The 19,401-nt window shown below is 48.9% G+C and overlaps 2 protein-coding genes across 5 annotated transcripts in view; one reads left to right on the forward strand and one right to left on the reverse strand.

Moving 5' to 3' along the window:
* Window positions 1-57: 57 nt before the first annotated feature.
* SLC35G2 (solute carrier family 35 member G2) lies at window positions 58-6,713 on the reverse strand. 2 transcript variants are annotated; one of them, XM_058031038.1, is made up of 3 exons: window positions 6,387-6,713; window positions 2,520-2,593; window positions 58-1,803 (listed from the first exon to the last, which is right to left on the reverse strand). In XM_058031038.1, exon 3 carries the CDS (start codon window positions 1,779-1,781, stop codon window positions 552-554), a length of 1,230 nt encoding a protein of 409 aa, XP_057887021.1. In that variant the 5' UTR covers window positions 1,782-1,803; window positions 2,520-2,593; window positions 6,387-6,713; the 3' UTR covers window positions 58-551. The 2 variants fall into 2 exon arrangements, with proteins under 2 accessions (XP_057887021.1, XP_057887020.1); XM_058031037.1 differs by having other exon boundaries at window positions 6,362-6,713.
* A 664-nt stretch (window positions 6,714-7,377) lies between these two features.
* Window positions 7,378-19,401, forward strand: part of STAG1 (STAG1 cohesin complex component) — a 150,850-nt gene continuing 138,826 nt past the window's right edge. Inside the window, exons 1-2 of one of the 3 annotated variants that reach the window (XM_058031615.1) lie at window positions 7,399-7,435; window positions 12,086-12,164. The gene's annotated coding sequence lies outside the window, so the exon portion shown is untranslated. Of the gene's footprint in view, window positions 7,436-8,115; window positions 9,693-12,085; window positions 12,165-19,401 lie in introns of those variants that run through there. The other 2 variants (XM_058031616.1, XM_058031617.1) reach the window with 2 other exon arrangements.

Consider the following 19,401-nt stretch of genomic DNA (forward strand, 5'->3'; position numbering starts at 1 on the left):
AGGCTCACTTTCCCCCACGGGACATGAGGGCTTCCTGAATTGTTTCAGCCAGAAATGTAGCCACAAAGCACAAAAAGCTTTACTGACTTCTTTATACACACAGGAAATGCAAGTTTTAGCCACAAAAATTCAGCATTGCTCCATTTAGAATATGACAGCCAAAGCTTAAGAAGCATTACAGAGGAAATGACAATTTGGTTTGACTGTTTTAATGGTTTTGCTGCTCATCTTCCCGCTACCACAGCACGCATGAATGAGAGTCACTTTTGAGTCCCTCTGTATTGCTTTATCCAAAGAAGGTCAAGAAGAGCTTGGCCCACATTTCAGTGGGCCAGCCTGTGCTGGCTGTGCTACTCTTCTGGGTATGACAGAATGGTTGTGTGCAGCAGAACAAATCCACCTAGCACAGGAGCCTGGAAATACCAACATTGCTACATCAGCTGAGAAGTGAAATGGTAGAGAGAGGGCGTGGCCACCAGGCTTGGACACAGGAATTGAAAGGAGTCACTTCCACATGGTCACAGCCAGAATGAGACATTGAAAACAGACATTCATTTACTGGGCAAATCCACAATCTCTTGATAATCTTGCCTTCTTAATTCCTTCCAGGAAAGCTTATAACACGCAAGGAAAAAAACACTCACCAAAATAAGCATTGCCCCAACTAGATCACAAGTGCCTGGGAAGCTGTGCAGCACGAGCAGCTGCAGGACCATGGCAATGACGATCTCCAGGTGCTGCACAGTGCTCACCAGAGCGGGGTGGAACTTGCCCAGGGCATGGTAGACCCCCAGGAAGGCTGCAGTGGAGCACAGGCAGATGGCAAGGAGATAGCTCCAGGTTTCCCCATCCAGTGGGACAATTGGCTCCTGGAGCAGGAACATGGTGGACACTCCCCACACTGTTCCCGTCCAGCTGAAAGTGAACAGCGCTGTCCACATGCTGATGTTGTCTTTGATGGACCTGTAGATTATCATGGAGAGGGCAGTGGTCAGACCAGCCATGACAGTCATGGTATAGCCAAAAGCTTCTTTCCAGGTGCTCAGCAAAGAGTTTTCCTCCTTAACAATGTTGGGGATCATGACCAGACACACCCCGCACACACTGCCCATGACAGTGAGCACGTCTATATAAGCCATTCCTTCATCTATGAGTAGAAAAGCCAGAATGGCACTGAACACCGTGGTGGTGGCCCTCCACATGATGGTCCCATTGCTGGGGGGCACTATGGAGAAGGAGGTGTAGGCACAGGTGATGGAGATGACATTGCAGACCCCATAGAGGAAGAGCCGGAGCCTGTAGCCTTTGGGGCCGAAGGGAGGCTCGTGGTGGTAGCACACAGCAATGAGGGACAGCACCTGCAGCACTGAGCGGATGAAAATCAGCTCCAGAGATGGCACTTTGGAACGGTCAGAAATTAACCTTGTGATCAGAGCCACACAGCCGTGAGCCACGGCAGACCCGAAAAGGACTGCCCACGTTTTCCTGGACTGCAGTACATTTCCTTCAGGAAACTGCTGGGATTCTCCAGCCTCATCAGGTTTTGGCAGTTGTGCTGGCTTGGTGTCTATTGTACCAAAAAAAGTGTTTTCTCTCTTTTTCCCATCACTCAGCAATCTTCTCTTAGGATTATCCTCCATAAATACTCCAGTATCTTCATTAACATCCTCACATGCCTCTTCTCCTGGCTGGGGAAAATGAGAGGTGTATTTCACTGTTACTGTGTTGGGATGAATTTTCACTCGCTTTTTGACTGGGTATTTTTGGGAAGACGTATCCATTTCCTTAGAGAAATGCCCTGGTCTTGAGAAAAAAAAATATGGAGATACACAAAATATGTTGTTTACTGAATAGTAAAAGATTTATGGATGTAAGCACTTTTAATGTTTACAAGCTATTTTTATCAACCAAATCCAAGTACTAGCAGCCCATTCTTGGTTTTGCTTTAATTTTTTACTGAGTTACTGCTAAATACCTTTGATGGCTGGGCCATTTGGATCTCCTTAAAAGTCAACCACAGCACTTCACTTTAGTCAACTAATTTTTGAGAATAACATTTTTTGTCATGCATGATATACATAATGAATTCTAGTATATTCTAATAAGAAAGTTCTCTTGGTAAGCTTTTTACCCTGTGGTTATGCATTATTGTTAATGGCTTGCCAGTGTTACAGGAGATTACAGGAGAGATTTGGCTGGAGGAGATGACAGAGTAACCCAGGGAAATCGGGAGCACGCCCAGGCAAGTCAGCAGTTTGCATCTGGATAACAACACGTCTTTGAACACAACCGTGACAGTGTTAAAGCCTTCTGTCTCCTCGGGAAGGGCCATTTCCCACTACACAAACAGTGCCTGTGATTCCTGCGGGGTGGGGCACTTGTTCAATAAAGGCAGGGGTACGTCATTGAAATGACTGTTCTCACACCATCTGTGCAGAGCCTTCCAAGAGGCAGCAGGAGCAAGGAAACCTTCCCTGCATTCTCTTCACCCCAGCAAATAAAACCTGTGCAGACCTTACCTGTGACAGAGACGTTCGATTCCAAGGCAGAGGGGGAAAGCACCTCTTCATCACCTACATCTTCGATGGGCTATCTAGACAGAAACAACACTTGCTCTCAGCTACCAGCAGGGAAGGTTACAAACATCTCAGCACAGAAAGTAAAACCCAAGGGAGGCTCAAAGCCCAAACCACTTTAGATGGGGAGAAAGCAATCAGTGGCATCTTGTCAAAACCACTCCTCAGCCATCTCCCGGAATTACTGAGGGAGCTGATCCAAAGAACAAGTGGTGGCTTGTGAGCATAAAGCTCCTGCAGCTCGACAACAAACCAATCCAGCCTCCCGTGCCTGCTGTGCTGCCCCAGGGGCTGCAGAGGACAGGGAGCCCAGGGGGACCCGTCCCCCCTGCCCGGAGCTCCCCGCTCTGGAGCCGAGCCCCGGCAGCAGCAGCAGCAGCTTGGCCTCTGCGCTGGCCCCGCAGGATGGGGACAGACACTCCTTGTCCCCAGGGGGGACAGCAGCGTCCCTGGGGGTCCTGTGCTGCAAGACCACAGCTGCTGGACTGGGCTGAAGGGCAGGACAGCAGATTGGCACGGAGAACACGGGGCTAAAGGCAGTGGTAAAGTGCGGGCAGTAGCTCCTCACAGAAACACTGAAAATACCGCGGCCAGCTTCAGCCTTGGCATTCTCTGCGCTTGTGATCTGTGACAGCCAAGCACTGCCTGCGGCTCCGGCAAATTAATTTACATGAGAATGGGACAGTCTGCCTTTTCCCTCACAGGCTGAGTGTTCATTAACCCCCTGCTACACCCAACTGAGCTGCGGCCGACTCCTGCTCTCCTCGGAGGGGACACGGGCAGGCACCGCTCCCAGCCCTGCAGCAGCACCAGTTTGGACCTGCACAGGTACCAGGGCTGAGGACCCTCTCGAGTGCCCCCGTCACTCAGGAGGCCCTGCCCAGCACTGCTGATCACGTTTTTGTGCTGCAGCCCCGGGGCCAGAGCCCCCCAGCACGGTGAGGAGCATTCCGAGTGTCCCTGGGCAGCTTGCTGGGCAAGGAACCTGGGAACGAGCAGATGAACCAGCGAGAGTAAACAGAGCTGGGTACCAGCTGTGCTAGCGGGCACTTCAAACAACACACCAACATCTACCAACACCCGCCAGAAATCTGCCCCAGGCTCGCCTGCTACCTTCACTTTTCCTTCAGTTAAACCATTCATTTCCGAATTTTAACATGCAAATGCAAACCGCACCGAGTGAGCCCAGAAAGGCAGTGATTCTCACCTGCACAGCTTTTCCTACCTAGCATTTCATTGTGTTACAATCCACAGTTTTGCCTTGCAGCCTTAAAACAATGAAGACTTTCTTGCTTTAAGGCACAACATACTGGATCGTGAATAAAATAAATGGGAGGAAAAGAAGACAAAAGCGGACAACAGGAATTATTATTAGATTGACAGCAGGCCACTGGGTAAACTCATTAGTTTCCTTAAGAAACAGCTGAGTAAATACTGCAACTGTTCCTGAAAACAAAACCAAAACAGCTCATTTGTTACTATGAGCATACAACAGTAACTTTCTTGGTTCCTGGCTTTAGATTACATTTTCTTTCAACAAATAGTTGCAAATTCAACATAACAGTTTCGAATGTGGCACTGGACCTGTGCAATGTATTCAGGGATCCCTCTGGAGGAAAACAATAGATGGTGAGCCTGTAGCTCAAAATGGCTGTTCTGCACAGAGCTGCTCAGCTGGGAACCAGAACACTTGGGAGTCTGGAAAGTGGAAGGGCAAACACGTGTGAAAGGCAGGAGATGGGAAGTAATAAAGAACAAAAAAATAAATAACAGGAATGCTTAGCCCAAATTTTCATTTTCCCAACTGAATACTGAGTGTATGACAGATGTGATGCCAATCCTCCCACAGTACATTTGTTTGTAGTCTTTGGTGACCTCACTTCTTAACCAGTGAGATTTTCTATGGAGACTGAGTTTAGGGCATATCCCAGATCCCAGATTATGTGTGTCCCTGACACAAATTTAAAATAGACAGAAATCAGCACAGCCTATACAGACAACTTGCTACTTCTCTTTCTGCTCATGCCTTTTGTGGAAATGACATGAACTTTTTATTTTTCCTTCATATCTGGAAACTTAACGTGGCTTATTTGCATTTTCTATTAAAAACACAAGTTGATTTCGAATCAAGTTTAATACAAGGCTGAAGATGAAGCCCTACGCAAAAATTCTCAAGTTACATAACAAACATTCCCAATTCTGCCTGGGACACTCATTTAATTTACCAGCTCATTGAAATTGCTGACTGCAAAGTGTGAACCCTGTTTTCCCTGGGGGAACAAATAACAAATGGAGATGAAATAAATGGCACAGATCATTGATAGAATACAAACCATGATTTCTTTTAGAAGAAAAATTCCTGAATACTCCCCTCCCTCCTTTCCTCAACCACTGCAAGTGCTGGTTAGCCAGGTACAAATGGGTGATTAGCTGCCCCCTGACTGCAGGGGGTGGGAGCCTGAACTCTCCTCCTGTGCCTGAAGGAATGAGGGCTTTGAGGTCTGGTGATCCTAACCACCAATCTCGAATAAACTCACAAAACAAATTTCTCTGATCTTCTGCCAATTTGGTTAAAGTCAGTCAAGCTACTGAAGTGTTATTATGGAAGACTCAAATATGTGGCAATTCCAGGCAGGGATATGGAGTTGGGAATAGTCAGCTACCCCTGCTTTCTGAAAGACAGGCTCCATAGGAATGCTCCTTTGCCTCTTCTGTGGAAAATTCCCCAATCCTGACCAGATCAGGCTGAAACTACCAGAGGGCTGTGAGCAGTCTCTACAGGGTAACTACAGACTGACAATTCTCCCTGAACATCACACAATGAAAGACCCACCCAGCCACCCCTGGAAACCCACGGAACTGACTGAACTCGTGCCACCTTCTCTAAGCACATGTGTGCACTGACTTCCCAGCATAAGGGATTTTGTTTTGATTCCTTATCAGGTGCAGGAAAATCTCCTGAAGTCCTGTTGCAGTACTATTAAACCACCTGGAGATCTTAGGTGTTTCATACTTCAGGCAACTGCACATGCCAAGGGATCTACACTCAGGTGGTGTACAAGTACCTTTATCTTTTTAGCCAGATTGACATAAATCAATTTGATTAAAAATACATTCCAAGAAACTCAAGTCTTTATTAAAATTTAATGAATAGCAAAAGGTATTTAAGAAAATGAAGAAGCAATTACATGAAAGGAGTTTTCAGCACTTAAGCACAAGAGCAAGCATTATACACAAACCAACAAACCAGTATCCCGTGTGTTCAAATTAATTGAGTTACATCCAGCAGCACTGCCTGAAGGAAGAGCCAGTACAACCTTCACTGAATACAAATACAAACCCTACACTGAAGTCCCATGAGTTGTCAGTACATTTCTGATAATATTTTGCTACCCAAAAAACAACCTCTATTTGTGCTAGCTCACTGAAGCAACCTCATTTGATGGGATATACCTTTAATCCTCCTTGCTTTCTCTATACTCTTGCTGAATATGGGCTCCATCTGCAGCCATTTCCATGAAAAAGTACTATTTTCTAATTTCTCCATTCATGCCTGTTGCCTGCTGCAGCTCCTACCTCTGCAGCATGAACACTTGTACCAAGTGATTTTGAGAGAACAGCCACTTTGACTGCAAACTTCCCATTCCAAAAACCCTTATCTGAGCAAACCCCTTCAGATAGCAATTCCAGGCACAGGGGAAAGAACAGAGAATTCACTAACACTGAAATACAGCACAGGAGAACAGCTCAGTTAGATGTAAGAAAGGCTTTAAGAGGTACATTACAATGGAGTGAAGCACGAGACGGCACCTTCGGTCCATGGCAGCAGATGACAGGTCGAGATTAGAGATCCCTCACTCACTGCTTTGGATCCTCTCCCATCAGTCTGCGCCCCCCGTTAGCCAGCGGTGCGTGCGGGGTGTGCAGGAGGGGACAGTCGCCCGCAAAGCGACCGAGCTCGGGAGCGCTGCGAGGAGGGCGGCACCAATCGCGATGGCAACTGTCGCCGATAAGAAGGCACTCGTCAGAGGACGCGGGGCGTCTCCATGGGAACCCCGGCGCGGCTGCAGGAAGCCCCTCCGGGCAGGAGCGGGCGGAGGGCGGCGGCTGCCCGGGCTCGGTCCCCGCCGTGCCGCGCCCTCCGTGACCGCCCCCGCCGTGGCGGAGAGCGCGGGCCCCGCTGGGCCCCAGGCACATCACTGCCAGGCACATCACTGCCACCGCCCCGGCGCCGGGGGCGCGCCCGCCGAGGCACGGCCGCTGGCTGGGGAGGCGCTCCGGCCAGGCTGGGCCCTCGCCCCTGTTCTGTCGCGACAGTCAGGACCTCCTTCCCCCACCCGTGTCCCTGGCCCCGCCGCTTCACTGTGCCCGAGTCTGTGCCCTGCCCCCTCTCTGTCGTGACAGACACCCCCGCCGCGGTGCCCGTGTCCCCGCCGGCTCTGTCGCGACAGTCGCCCCCCGCCGGGCGGTGTTTGCGGGCACGCGGCGCACGCGCGGCCGTTTCCGCGCGAAAGACGTTTTCCCGCGTGCCGCGCGCGCCGGGGCGGGGCCGCTTCCCCTCGTTCCCGCCCCTTCCTCTGCGCGGCGCGGTCGCGCGGCGGCGCGGAACCGGGCGCGCGCGGTGCGGCGGCGCGGGCGGCAGGGGGCGCTGCGCGCCCGGCGCGCGGGGCGGCTGCGCCGTGGCGGGTCGGAAATGCCGCCAGGTGGCGGTTTAGGATCGCGGCCCCGCTGAGCCCCGCGCGGGCCCCGCCAGCGCCGCCGCCCCGGCCCCGGCCCGCGCCCGCCGGACCCCGCGCGCCGCCGCCGCTCCCGCAGCGCTCCCGGGGCGCTCCCGGGGCGCCGCCGCGGCGCGGCCCGAGGTGAGCGCGGCGCGCGGGGAGGGAGCGCGCGGGAGGCGCCGATCCAAGATGGAGGCGCGAGGGGCGGGGGCAGCGGGGCCGGGGCCGCTCGCTCGCTCGCTCGGTCTCCGCGGCGGCCGGGCCGGGAGCGGGCGCTGCCCGTGCGAGGAGAGAGGAGAAGGGGAGGGGAGGGAAGAGGAGGCGGCGCGGGGCGGGGCGGCTCCTGCCGGAGCAACGGGTCCCCCGGGCGCGGCGCTCTTCGCCGCCATCTCATTGTCCCCGCCGGGGCTTTGCCGGGGGCGCGGGGCCGAGCCGGGCCGGCCTCCCCCGCCGACGGGCCTGCGCCCCGCTCCGGGTGGTGGCGGCCGCGGCGGGCCTGTGGGGGCGACGGGGGATGCTCGGGAGGAGCGGGGGTGGCGCTTCCGCCGCGCGGGGCTCGGTGGCGGCGGCCCCCGGCCGGCCCCGGGCGGCGGCGGAGGAGGGAAAGTTCCGGGAGCCGGTGGGCGGCCCGACCCGCCTTTGGCCCGGCCCGGCCCGCCGCCGGGACCCAGCCCACGGGAGCGCCCGGGCCGCCCGAGCGCCTGGCCGGGATCCAGGGGGGCCAGGCCGGGGGGCAGCCCCGGGGCCGGGGACCCCCGCCCGCCGCTCCTGTTGCTCATCCCCGAGTTTCCAGTGCGGTGGCACCGGGGCGAGCGGCCGCCCCTCGGCCGGCCCGGGGGACAGAACCGTGTCACGCAGCCGTGGGGCTGCCCCGTGCTTCAAATGGGAAAAGCAGCGCGCCGAGCCCCGGGGATGGCGGGAGCAGAGCCGGGATCCGGCGATCCGCGGCTCCGGGAGCAGCCAAGTGCAGGCAGTGCCTTGTGGCCGGGGCTGCGAGCGGGGGAGAGGCACAAAACCGGGCTGGGGTCCTGCCCTGTTGGGCTCAGACACAGCAAAGGTTGTGCTTGGAGCACTGGAAGGCTTCGGTGCTGGGTGCTGGTCACTTGGCCCATCATGTTTGGTGGTGGACAGCTGCACTCTGCTTCCCTGTGTTCCTGGGATGGAACAGGGAGTGTGAGCAGTGGCTGGGAGGAAGCGTGACTTGGGAGAAAGAAAATAGTTGTAGTATCCATGGAGAAACTTAAAGGGACATGACTGCCAATACCAGTGTCAAAAACTTAGTTTCTGGGAAGACAGTGTGAGTTTAATTAAACTGAATTGAGTTGCTTTGTAAGTATTGATTATTTCAGTGGCATTTCACACAATTTTGTAGCTGTGTAGAGTTAGTCTAATGAAAGCCTCCATTGTTGACGTTGCTGAGGAATGAAAAACCTTCTCCAGATCACACCACCAATGCAACTGTTATTAAACTGTGTCCTGTGTTTGGTGGGATAGATGACATTAATATTTGGGTTCAGCAACGTTTCCATGTTATTACACTAGTGAAAAAGGAGAGGTGTGAGAGAAGGATCCATGCAAATTCTTTGGATCCAGAGCAGTTTGGTCTTGCCTAGTGCTATAGCAAGGTTATTTGATGAGTGTTTGTACCGTGTAACCCATCCACCCCTGAAGAACTCACTGGGCCACAAGGCAGTGTGCAGGTTGTCTGTCAAAAGGTGTTCTGACCATGGGAAGAAGTTCTTCCTGTTACAAAATTAGAAGCCAGTTTGTTCTTTCTTTGTGATTTCTTTTTCTTTCTGACTCAATTGTGATGACTTTTTGTTGGAAAGCCTGAGAAAATACACATAGGGGTGCAGAGGGTTTTGAAATGACACACTAACCCGTGATGCAGCAGGATTTCCTTGTGAGCAGGAGCTGACTTCAGGGTTGTGATTAATCTGAGAGGATGTAACTGGTACTGGCTGCTCAACAGAGAGTGTGCAGTTGAAATTCTGTGTTGCTGCTGCTGATGGACACATGGATTTACCTCAGTGAGAGTGGGTAGTGGGAATGAAGCTGGGTGAACAATTAATGCCAGTTCTGGAGGTTGAGAGCACTTCATCCATCTAGACCCCCTGTATCCAGGGGACTGCAGTCCACAGCCTCTGGTGCTTCCTAACATTTCACCAAGTGCTGGAGGTGACTGGTTCACTGAGGGCCAGCATTTCTGGCCAAATGTCCCAGCCAGGATGCTGTGGTCTGAAGTTGTGAGGGCAGCTGGAACCCTGCTCCTGGAGCCCTGTGCCTGGGGTCTCTGAGCTTGTCACCTCCTGTCCCTGTCCACAGCCTGCCCTTCATGGTGTGCAGACTTGGACGTGACTTCTTCTGCAACTGCAGTGCACTTTGGGGAGTGGAGAAGGTTTGTGAACAATGTTATAGCTCATACTTGGATGCAATGACAAAATTTGTTCCTTGGGGTAGTCAGAAACTCAGCAAGTGAATATTTTTCATTTGAAAGAACAAAATGTACCTCAAGTTTGTGCTGGTGATTGTGGAATCTCTCATTTCTTTCTCTTGGTTGTAAAGACATGTCCTGGTACAAGTTGGCTAAATACTGGTAATTTAAATAACATTTTAGTGGGCAAGTGAGCCCATAGAAGTGTAAGGATGCAGAGAGAGAAATGCTGAATTGTGATGACTTTCTAGGAAGAGCCCATTTAGTGGGATGAGAACATGCCTTTATGGTAATATTGTGGTTTGTTTGCTGGTAATGTGCACAAAAGCCTCTCACACCCTGCTGAGAATTCCAGAGTGCCAGATCTGTAATTACCACAAGACATACTGAAAGAGGCAAACTCTGTTGAAGTTGTGCAGGGATGTGAAAGCCAGAATTCCTCTGCAGCACTGCTGAGTGGGTGATTGGCCTCTCTGGGATCTCCCTGTGCTGCACCTTGGAGTTCTGGGATGAGGCTCTGGCTTCTGCTTGGAGTCAGACCCAGAAGGTGATGCTGAATCTGGTGCCAAGATAAGGAAATGCCTTATCTCAATCTGCTTTGTTGACTTCAGAACTTAAAATGCCAGCCCATGTCTGCAAGATACTTCCTGCTTTCTTAAAGTTTTGGGGGTTTACTTGTAGTCACTCTCATTTACCAGTGGAGCTCTGAAGCTCCAGTTGCAGATTGTCATCTCTGGCTTACAAAGCCGCTGTGTGTGCTCATTTGGCTAAAAACAGAAAGGACTAGAGTTGGTTTTTGTTCTTGGAGAAAAAAGGGAAATCCTACAAGGTGTTGAGTTCATGAGCTGATAATTGTTTTGTTGTTTCTGCCCACGGCATCCAGGGATATGCAGTATTTTGCTTTTCCATAGTGATGTAGTTTTGTTGGTTTGGGTGTTCAATATGTGATCAGAACACAGAAACCTATTTCTTTGTTCCCTTAGAAAATATGTGGTTTAGAGAGTGTTATTATGACCTCTTGCAACTTTTCAGTCTGAAAAACACTTTCAAAAATAAGTGTTGTTTTGTGAAGGTGCGCTCTGATTTTTTTTAAAGGCAGACCTCACCTTCAGGGTTAAGGGAAGGAACTGCAGAGGGAATGTTGTCCTTAGTTGTGATTTTGTAGCAATGTGCTAATTTAATTTCTGAGATGTCCTGTTGGAAGTCTGACTGTAGGCAGTGGTTGCAGTATTTTGTGTCACTGAGGGAACACCCAGGAGCTCAGGTGCTCTCCCTGTGGTTTGAAGGATCCCTGCTCCTGGCTTTGCCAGCTTTGCCACATTTCCTCATTTGCATCCCTGCAGGCATTTTTAGTTTGGAAAATGCTTTTAAATAATAACAGTGTGCTTGAGATAGCAGGATGCCTCCAACAAGATCTGTCAGGGCCCAAAGTGTCATCTGTGTCCTGTTCTGAGCTGTAGGTGTGACCTGGACTTGGTAAATTTGGTAACTCTGCCTTAATTTTGGAATATCTGTGGAGTAAATGCCTATTTTTAACTGCAGGTAATTCCATATGAAGTACAAGGAGTGAGATAGAAGGTTTTCATGCCTTCAGGCCCCTGACTTTGGTGGGTGCTGCTCTCTGTGCCCAGAGCTGGGAGCACTGGCTGGCCAAAGCTACCAGCACCTGGTCCCTGAGCTGCTGCTCATCCTGCCCAGAGGGAATTTGGGTCTTAAAGGACACAAAAAGGCTGCACATGGTGTGGTGGGACAGGCTCTCAGCCACAGTTGTCAGCATTATCAGACATGAGAGTGGGAGTGTGTTGTGAGCTCCAGTCACACAGTTATTAATCATTTATTTCACAATTAGGAGCAGAAGGTGGAATTCTTAAGCCTGTCCCCCTTCAGCTGGAGGGCAGGCTGTTTCAGGTGGTTCCCAAAGTAATGTTTTACTAGAAAGCAGCGTGAGGGAACATCCAGCCAACTGTGTTCCTTGCTGTGCAAGGTTTCAGCAGCAGATATGTTATTTATTCTATAAATAAATCTAGTGAGTTTATATTCTGTAACTCTACAAATAGCAGACTTGTATTATATTGGCAGATTAGCTGAATGAAAGCAGTGTTGACAGATTGTTCAGCTCATAGGAAAAAGGTATTTCTTTGGAGAGTTACTTAGGGATTATCCTGTGTGTCAGAAATGTTTCTAAATGTCAACTATTTTTCTACAATAAAATAATAAAAATCAAACCAATTAATCTTGAATACATTTTGAAGTATTACAGCCTACCATGTGGAGGTGTTTTTTGAAACCAAAATCCAATAACAAGCTGAGTATCTGTTTGCTCTCCCCCACATGAGGGTTTCTCTCTCTCCTTTTAGGGTTAGAATCCCCAAGGACCTGGAAGATACCAACATGTTTGTGTTTATAAGTGGAAAATGAAGCTTCATTTGCCAACGGGTAATGAATTCCACCTTAAGTGCATGCTCAGTGTGCCAGTTTTGCATTGTTAATTTCTGGATCTGTTCATTCAGACCACATGAGCTGTTGCTGCCAGTGGAATTGCTCAAGATGGTTGAGCTGCTCTGCCAGGCAGCCTCAGCTGAGAGGAATCTGTGTCTCCACAGCTGTACAGTCTCCCTTCCCTTTGTGCTGCTGCTGCCTTGACCTTCCCTGGAGCTCAGTTCCCCACCTGGAATTCAAACTGCTCTGCTTGGCAGGGAGGTGTTTCTGCCCAGTGAGTGAATCCAGTCAGGCTGTCAGAGTCAGAGGTGATAGAGCTGATCCAAGGTCAGTGGCAGGAATACTTCTGAGGAAAAATGGTCCTGGAGATGGGAATCCTTCATCTGAGAGGTTCAGGTTGGCCCAGCTGCTCTGGCTGTGGGTGTTGAGCTTGGAGCCCATTGCTCTGTGCACAGCTGGGATTCTGTGGATGACTCTGACCCCCCTGAGTGCCCCTGCCAGCTCTGCTCTCTGCAGCCTTTGTGCTTCCCTTCCTCGGGCTGCTCCTGCCCTGCCAGAGCAGCCTGGAGCCATCAGCACCTTGCTGGCATTCTGTTCCACATGGAAGGGCCCAGCGCGGCCTCCAGCTCGCTCATGGTGTCACGGGCTTGTTTGGGTTGGAAGGGACCTCACAGATCACCTTGGGGACTCCTGGTGCCCTGCATGCCTGGGACTCCCCTGGGCCTCCTGTGGAGTCAGAGATGAGCCCTTGGTTTGCTCTTTGTCTCCTGTCTCCTCACCAGGTAACCTGTCCCTGCAAGGGCTCCTGTTGCCATGGCAGCCTCATTTCTTTAAGGGCCTTTTCTGAAGAATCTTGTTAAATGTCTCTTGGAAATTAAAACAGCCTTTGTCAAGTACAGTCCACTGGTGTAAGGGAGGCCTTGTGAGAAATCCTGTAGATTTGTGGAACTTGACTTTTTTATACAAAAGGAAGGTTGATTTTCCTGTCTGAATGCTGTAGTTTATTTAGTTGCCTGCAGGTCTATTTTCTAGAATGGTTTCTACTAAATTAGGCTCACTAGACTAACAGAGTGTTAGGTGAGAGAGTAAACATAACTATAAATTATGTTCAAGAGTAAGCACTGCTTCAAGCAGTAGAATTTTATTTTGAAGCCTGCTTTTTTCTGGTTCACTTATGTGGCTTCTTTGGTGTCTGATAGTTTTGTTTTCCCCACATCCTTACTTTAATAGGACATTGCTTGTGGGAGAGAAGTTAAACATCTCTCTTCTAAGAAATTAATATTTTTAACAATAGAGAGGTACTTACATATTTTGGGATCCCTGTTTTCCTGAGTTCAGTGGAAATGGGTCCATGCACTGATAATTATTGATAGTGGAGATGGAGAAAAGGACAGAGAGAAGGAATATACACAGGGTACTCTCCTGTGGGCCTGTTCCTGTTGGTTGCTGGGCTGAAACAAACCCAAACAAATGGTTGCAGTGATACTGTAAAACAAATAATGTAGCACAGGAGTGCGACTCAGCGCTGCACAGATCATCCTTGCACACAGAGCTGAGACTGGAGGGGCTGCCTGCCTTTGGCTGCCTCCAAACTGTGCTCAGCCATCTGTAACCTGTGTGCCCTGCTCCACAGAGTGCCTGGCAATGGCAGTGAGAGTGCAGGAGAGCTCCAGCTTTGGGTACTCTGCCCTTTGAGTCTCAGATCCTGGCTTGTTTATTCTTTGCCTCCTTTCAGTTCCTCCATCCCAGTGTTTTCCTTAAGCTCTTTGATGCTTTTTCTGTTTTAGCACTAGCTGATTGTTCTGCTTGTATTTACATAAATCAAATAGAATTCACCTATAATGTGTCCTTTCCCATCCCTCTAAGAGAGGTCAGTGCCGCTGATCAGAGGACATGGCATAATTTCTGTGGGTTTGTGCATCTATTTTGCTCCCCAAGTCAGAGGAGTGATTTTTTTTTCTTTCCTTTTTTTTTAATATCTTTTGTTTCTGTAAGCTCCATTTGCAACAGTTTTCTCTGACAAAGCAGTAAGATGAAACTGAAATTTAATTCCTGTTTCAAAATGATCTGGGGATGTTTTGAATACTAATTATTGTGCTGTTGTACAAGATACTGGACATGCTCAGAACTGGAGAGGTGTGTTTAGGTATTGAACTGTTGCACTTAATTTTTTTCCCAAAAGCAACCAGAGAAGCTGCTTCATTTTACTTTGCAAGGGAAAGTTTTTACACACTCAAGTTCATGTTGGTGGAACTACAAAGCACCAGCATCAAGGACAGAAAGCACTGCTGTGGGGGCTTATGCAAATCCTATTGCCTGACCAGGTAATGAATTTCTTGTCTTGGAGGTAAATGTTTGTGAATGCCAGAGCCATTAGAGCTGGGAGGAGCCTTTCCTATTGGTATGCCTCACTTTTCTGATTTCTCATTGCTGGTTGTTGCTTCAGAGCTGTTGGTGGAAAGCTGAGAAGGAAAGGCAAGAGCTGAGAGATGAGGCTGAGGGATAGGAATCAAGGCGAGCAAAGTGTCACGTTGAGGGGTGCAGGGAGGAGTTGCCACTGTAGCTGCCGTTATTCCCTGGACATTTTGTTTCCCCAAGGCAAGTGTATTGTTACAAAACTGTTAAGGTTTAAATGTGTATCCTTTTCTAAACTTTCAGAGTATTTTCTGGGTGATCTCTGCCATAGAGAATTGCCAGGCCTTTGCAAGAGTGTGCCATTCATCAGCACCCTCCATTGCATTCATTGCAGGACTTGGAGCCCCTGTGCCATGGCAGGAGGTGCCCACCAGCATTTTCTGCAGTAAATTCTAAGCTATTGGCAGGGTATGTCACTGACACAGTTTTGTTGTGAAATTCACAGCTGAGAATAACCTTTCACATCTTCCTCGCCCATAAATTTTTGGCAGTCAGCTCCTTTGTTGTCTGTCCCTCAAAGAACTTCCTTGACCTGAAGCCATGCTTTGATAACACCCACAGCCAGGGCTGGGCTATTGTGTCTGCTCTGTCCTGGAGGCCACGTGTTGCTCCTCTTTGTAACTGTGCTTGCATTCATGCCCATGTCAAAAGAGAATGACTTGGTGTGGCACTGGTCACAAAAAGCATTCAGCATGTGGGACAGGCAGCTCTGATTTGTAGTTCTTCAGTTCTGATCTCTTCACCCACAGGCTTGGTCAATGACAATCAGCAGCAGCAGCCTGTGGAGTGTCACAGAGTGCCACTGCAGTTATTTATGCTGCTGGAATCCTGAGCCTGTGTGCAGGTTCACTGCTGCTGGCAGAAGTGAGCCTGACACAGGGAAGACTGCTGGAACTGAGCTGTCATGGAACAATTACATAATTAAAGAGCATGGGAGTGTACCAAAGCAGTGACTTCCAGCTTTTCAGGAGAAATAAATTCATGGTGAGCTCTCTGCACCAAGTGAGGTGTCAGGGGAGAGAGGAACAGGCTGTTCCTGGCACCTGATGGGGCAGCTGGTACAGAAAGTGGTGCTGTGCAAAGTAACTGCAGCTCCTCAAGTGGCTTGTTTTATATATCTGTATAAGAAAGGTGCCTTTTTAATCTCTGGACAAGCTCTTGCTGGTGTTGGTGGCATGCCAGGCTCTTTGAAGGAAGACCCAAGAGCAGCAGGAGTGGCTTGAGGCAGTGTAGGAGCTGTCCTGCCCTTCCTGTGGCTCCTGCCCCTGATGCTGCAGTCAGAGCTCCCTGAAATGGGGCCTGGGCTGGGAAGACAGAAAGCTGTGGGGAAGGAAGGGAAGAACGTGCTGGTAGAAGGCTAGAAATGATCTGAATATCATCTTACATTCACCACACTTGCCTATTAATAGCCAACAAAGAACAAAAATTTAATACACAGGGCAGCCTCATTTGTATTATTTTTCCTTGGCTGTAAGCTCAGGCAGTTTGGGACTTGGTTGCTGGGGATTTTTTTTAATCCCCAAGGGGAATGTTGGTTTTTCCATTGTTGTAGATGGCTCAGATGAGCACGCCTGTGGTTTAGATGGGTTTTGTTAGGCAGTTACTCCCATCTAATTTCAAATAACACGTGCCTTTGACAAATCAACTGTCTGGACTGGAAATTCCTGTGTTTTTAGCTGCAGATTGGTTGTTTTTGTGGTGTTCCAACAAAACTTATTCAGATTGATGTTTGAATATGAGATTAAGGTGGGGTGTTCTTTTGGTTTGAATATGAGATCAAGGTGGGGTGTTATTTTGGTTTTTGTTTGGTTTTGTGTTTTTGTTTTTTGGTGGGTTGTTTTTTGGGTTTTTGTTTGTTTGTTTGGGTTTTTTTGGTTGGTTGGTTTTTTGGTTTGGATTGGTTTGGTTTTTTAGGTGTGGTAAATATATCTTCTTCTAAGGATTTCAGTGGGTAATTCCTGCTGAGTTTTCATGCTTCAGGGTAAAGGCCAGTGGCTTTAATGAGATCCTTGTTTCTCAGTTGTTAAAAAAAATCCACATTGCTTGATCATTTTATAATTGTCTGCAAAACAGTGAGTGGCAGCTTGGTTTGACTGGGATATTTCTTTCTTGCAGATTTTGTAGTTGTGCAGGTTTTGCATAGGAGCATTTTGTGTGTGCCACACAGAGAGTAACCTTCACTGCATCCTCCCAGCTCTGGGAAGGACAGGAGTTTGACAGACATCAGTCGGCTGCTTGTGAGCAGAAGCCATTCCTGAGCACCAGACTGTGTGAGGCACAAATCCCCAGGTTTGGAAAGCAGGCTTTGATTTTTTGGTCTCTTGCCATAAAGTTGCCAAAAGGTGGAACTTGTCAGTCAGGTGTCTTTTGTGCTGTATCCCTGTTTCCTCCAAAGGAGGCAAGTCACTGAGGGCTCAGATAAGGAACAAATGTTTTTCCTACCTTTGTTTAGGAGAGAACATTTATTTTGGATGAAATCTTCCAGAGGAACTTGAACAGATACCGGATGGGGAGATCAGTAAACCCAGCAGGATATAACAACATCGTGTGCTTGGCCAGTTGAGGATGTCACAGTGCATACAAAATAAGGGAGCAAAGTCTTGGGCTTTTAAGCTGGCCAGGAGCTGACTGGTGGTGTTGAGGTCAGAGCTGCTGGTGCTGTTGCATTCTGAGGATGCACCTACAGACTGTGGGCACACAGTTTGTGGTGATTGGGATGGGGCTGGCCAAAACCTCATCCCACATAGGCTGCAGCTGTGAGCAGCAGGTGAGCAGCACTGACAGCACTGAGCCATGGAGTGCCCAGGGGCACTGACCAACCACCAAAGGGAACAGAGGGCACACAGGTGCAGGGCATCAACAGGAGGGGATAAAAGGTTGGGCTCAAGAACAAGGAGGGCAGATGCTTGCAGCCTTCTGAGGTGATGGGATGTTACTGTGTATGGGCTGATGCCTGAAGCTTTCTCATGTGGAGTTACTGTGTCTGGGTGAGTGCTTAAAGCTTTCTGAAATTGTGGGGTGACACTCTGTATTGTGGCCATCTCAACTGTGACATGGGCTGTGACAGCAGTGTCTCAGTTTGGCTGTGATCCCAGCTGGAAGGTTCCTGTCTTAGGGGCTCTTTGGTCACTTTTTTGTGTGAACGTCCATGCTCTCACCACTGGAACCAGTGGCTCTAATACCGTTTTACCCCTTAAATTTCTTTTTACCCCAATCATATGTGATGGGAAAAATTGACACCACCCTGCCCCCATCATGTTCTTTTCCTTGCAGTATTTTTTCCTTACTCTGCAGCTGATAAGAACTTTTCCTGTATTACCAGCAGAGATTTAACCTTGCAGTATGATTTCTTGAAGACCACTACCCAAAATGTTGTAGTGGTTAATGGTTTCCTAAAATACCTGCTGCTCTCCTGTCCTCTACCCCTGACTTTCAAGCAGGAGTTTTCTATTATTTAGTTCTATGATTATTCTCCTTTAAGAACAGTAGATCACTTTTGAAGAATTGCAAAGCATTCATCACTTACACATCTCCATCCTCTGACTGGAATGTGCTGGGTTGTGAGAATAGATGCTAGAAAGACTTTTACTGTTGTGGTTTTATTTAATGAAAGAACTGGTATTGGAGTGTGTTTTTCTCTAATTCTTTTATTTGAAATTTTTTCACTGATTTGTTTTGTGCTTTGCTGCAATTTCTAGGGTCACAGCTCTTAAGTCCAAAATCATCTTGCTTTTACAGCCATTAAGGGATATTAAAGCTGTAGACCTCTGTGCAGTCTTGTGTTTTACTGGAACAATGGATTTGTACTAGGATGGTTATTTATTTACTTTTACTTTTGTGGATCTTCCTGGGCTTTCTTTGTTCCCAAAAGAACACAGAACAAAAAAACCAAACCCAACAAAAAAACAATGGAGAGAGAGCTTGAGTTAATCCCTTTGTCTGTCTTGGGGTTCAACAATTTACAGTATTCTTGGGAGCTGCTTGTCTAATCTCTTAGTTGCTGGAAATTTCACTGCATTTCCTAAGCAACTTATTCCAGTGCTGTATATTCTTACTGACTGGTTTGTTTCCAGTGTTTAAGTGACACATTTTGCAGTTAACTTTTAGGTTTTATTTCATCATAGTGAGCTATTTCTGCTCTACCTCAATATCCATGAGCTGTCATTTTTTTTTCTCCTTGAGCTCTAACACAACTTGTATCTTTGAGTTTCTCAGTGTTTTCTTCTACCTCTGGTTTTCTAGTCCTCTGACCCAGCTTACAGATTTGTTGAGTCTCTCCTGTCAGTTCATATCTCAAAGTCTGGGCCTCCAGACTGGGCACTCTGTTCTGATGCTGATGATCTAGTGATGCAAGGTGGATTGTTATTTATTTATTTAATTATTTATTTTTTTTTATATATTGTGATGAGCTCATCACAAGAGTCCCTTGCTCTTCCCTCATCCTTTTGCTTGTTATTAAATAGGGAGGGCTTTGCAGGCCATCCCAAGGGCTGAGAATCTGCCTCAGCCTGTGCTTGGGTGTCTGGAGTCACTCTGGATTTCTGTCACCGAGGGTCACGGTCACCCTTGTCACAAAGGGAGGGATGGCACCTGCGTGGGGAGGGTTTGTCACTGGTGACACAAATGGGTGTGGGCCTGTGACAGGGCCAGCCTCCCCTGTGTGGTTGGCAGGGGCTGCAGCACAAGCACAGCATCAATCCCTGGCTGAGATGGCAGCAGAGAGGAGCCCAGGCTGTGCCCCTGCTCCTGGGGAGGAGCTCTGCCTGGTGCTCTGCCTGGTGCTCTGGCTGTGCTGTCATTTCATCAGCTGCAGCCTTCA

Source organism: Melospiza georgiana, chromosome 10, assembly GCF_028018845.1.
Source record: "Melospiza georgiana isolate bMelGeo1 chromosome 10, bMelGeo1.pri, whole genome shotgun sequence".
NCBI lineage: Eukaryota > Metazoa > Chordata > Aves > Passeriformes > Passerellidae > Melospiza > Melospiza georgiana.

Coding starts and splice junctions, on each gene's coding strand:
- SLC35G2 (XM_058031038.1), bottom strand. CDS start 1,781: ATGGATACGTCTTCCCAAAAATACCCAGTCAAAAAGCGAGTGAAAATT.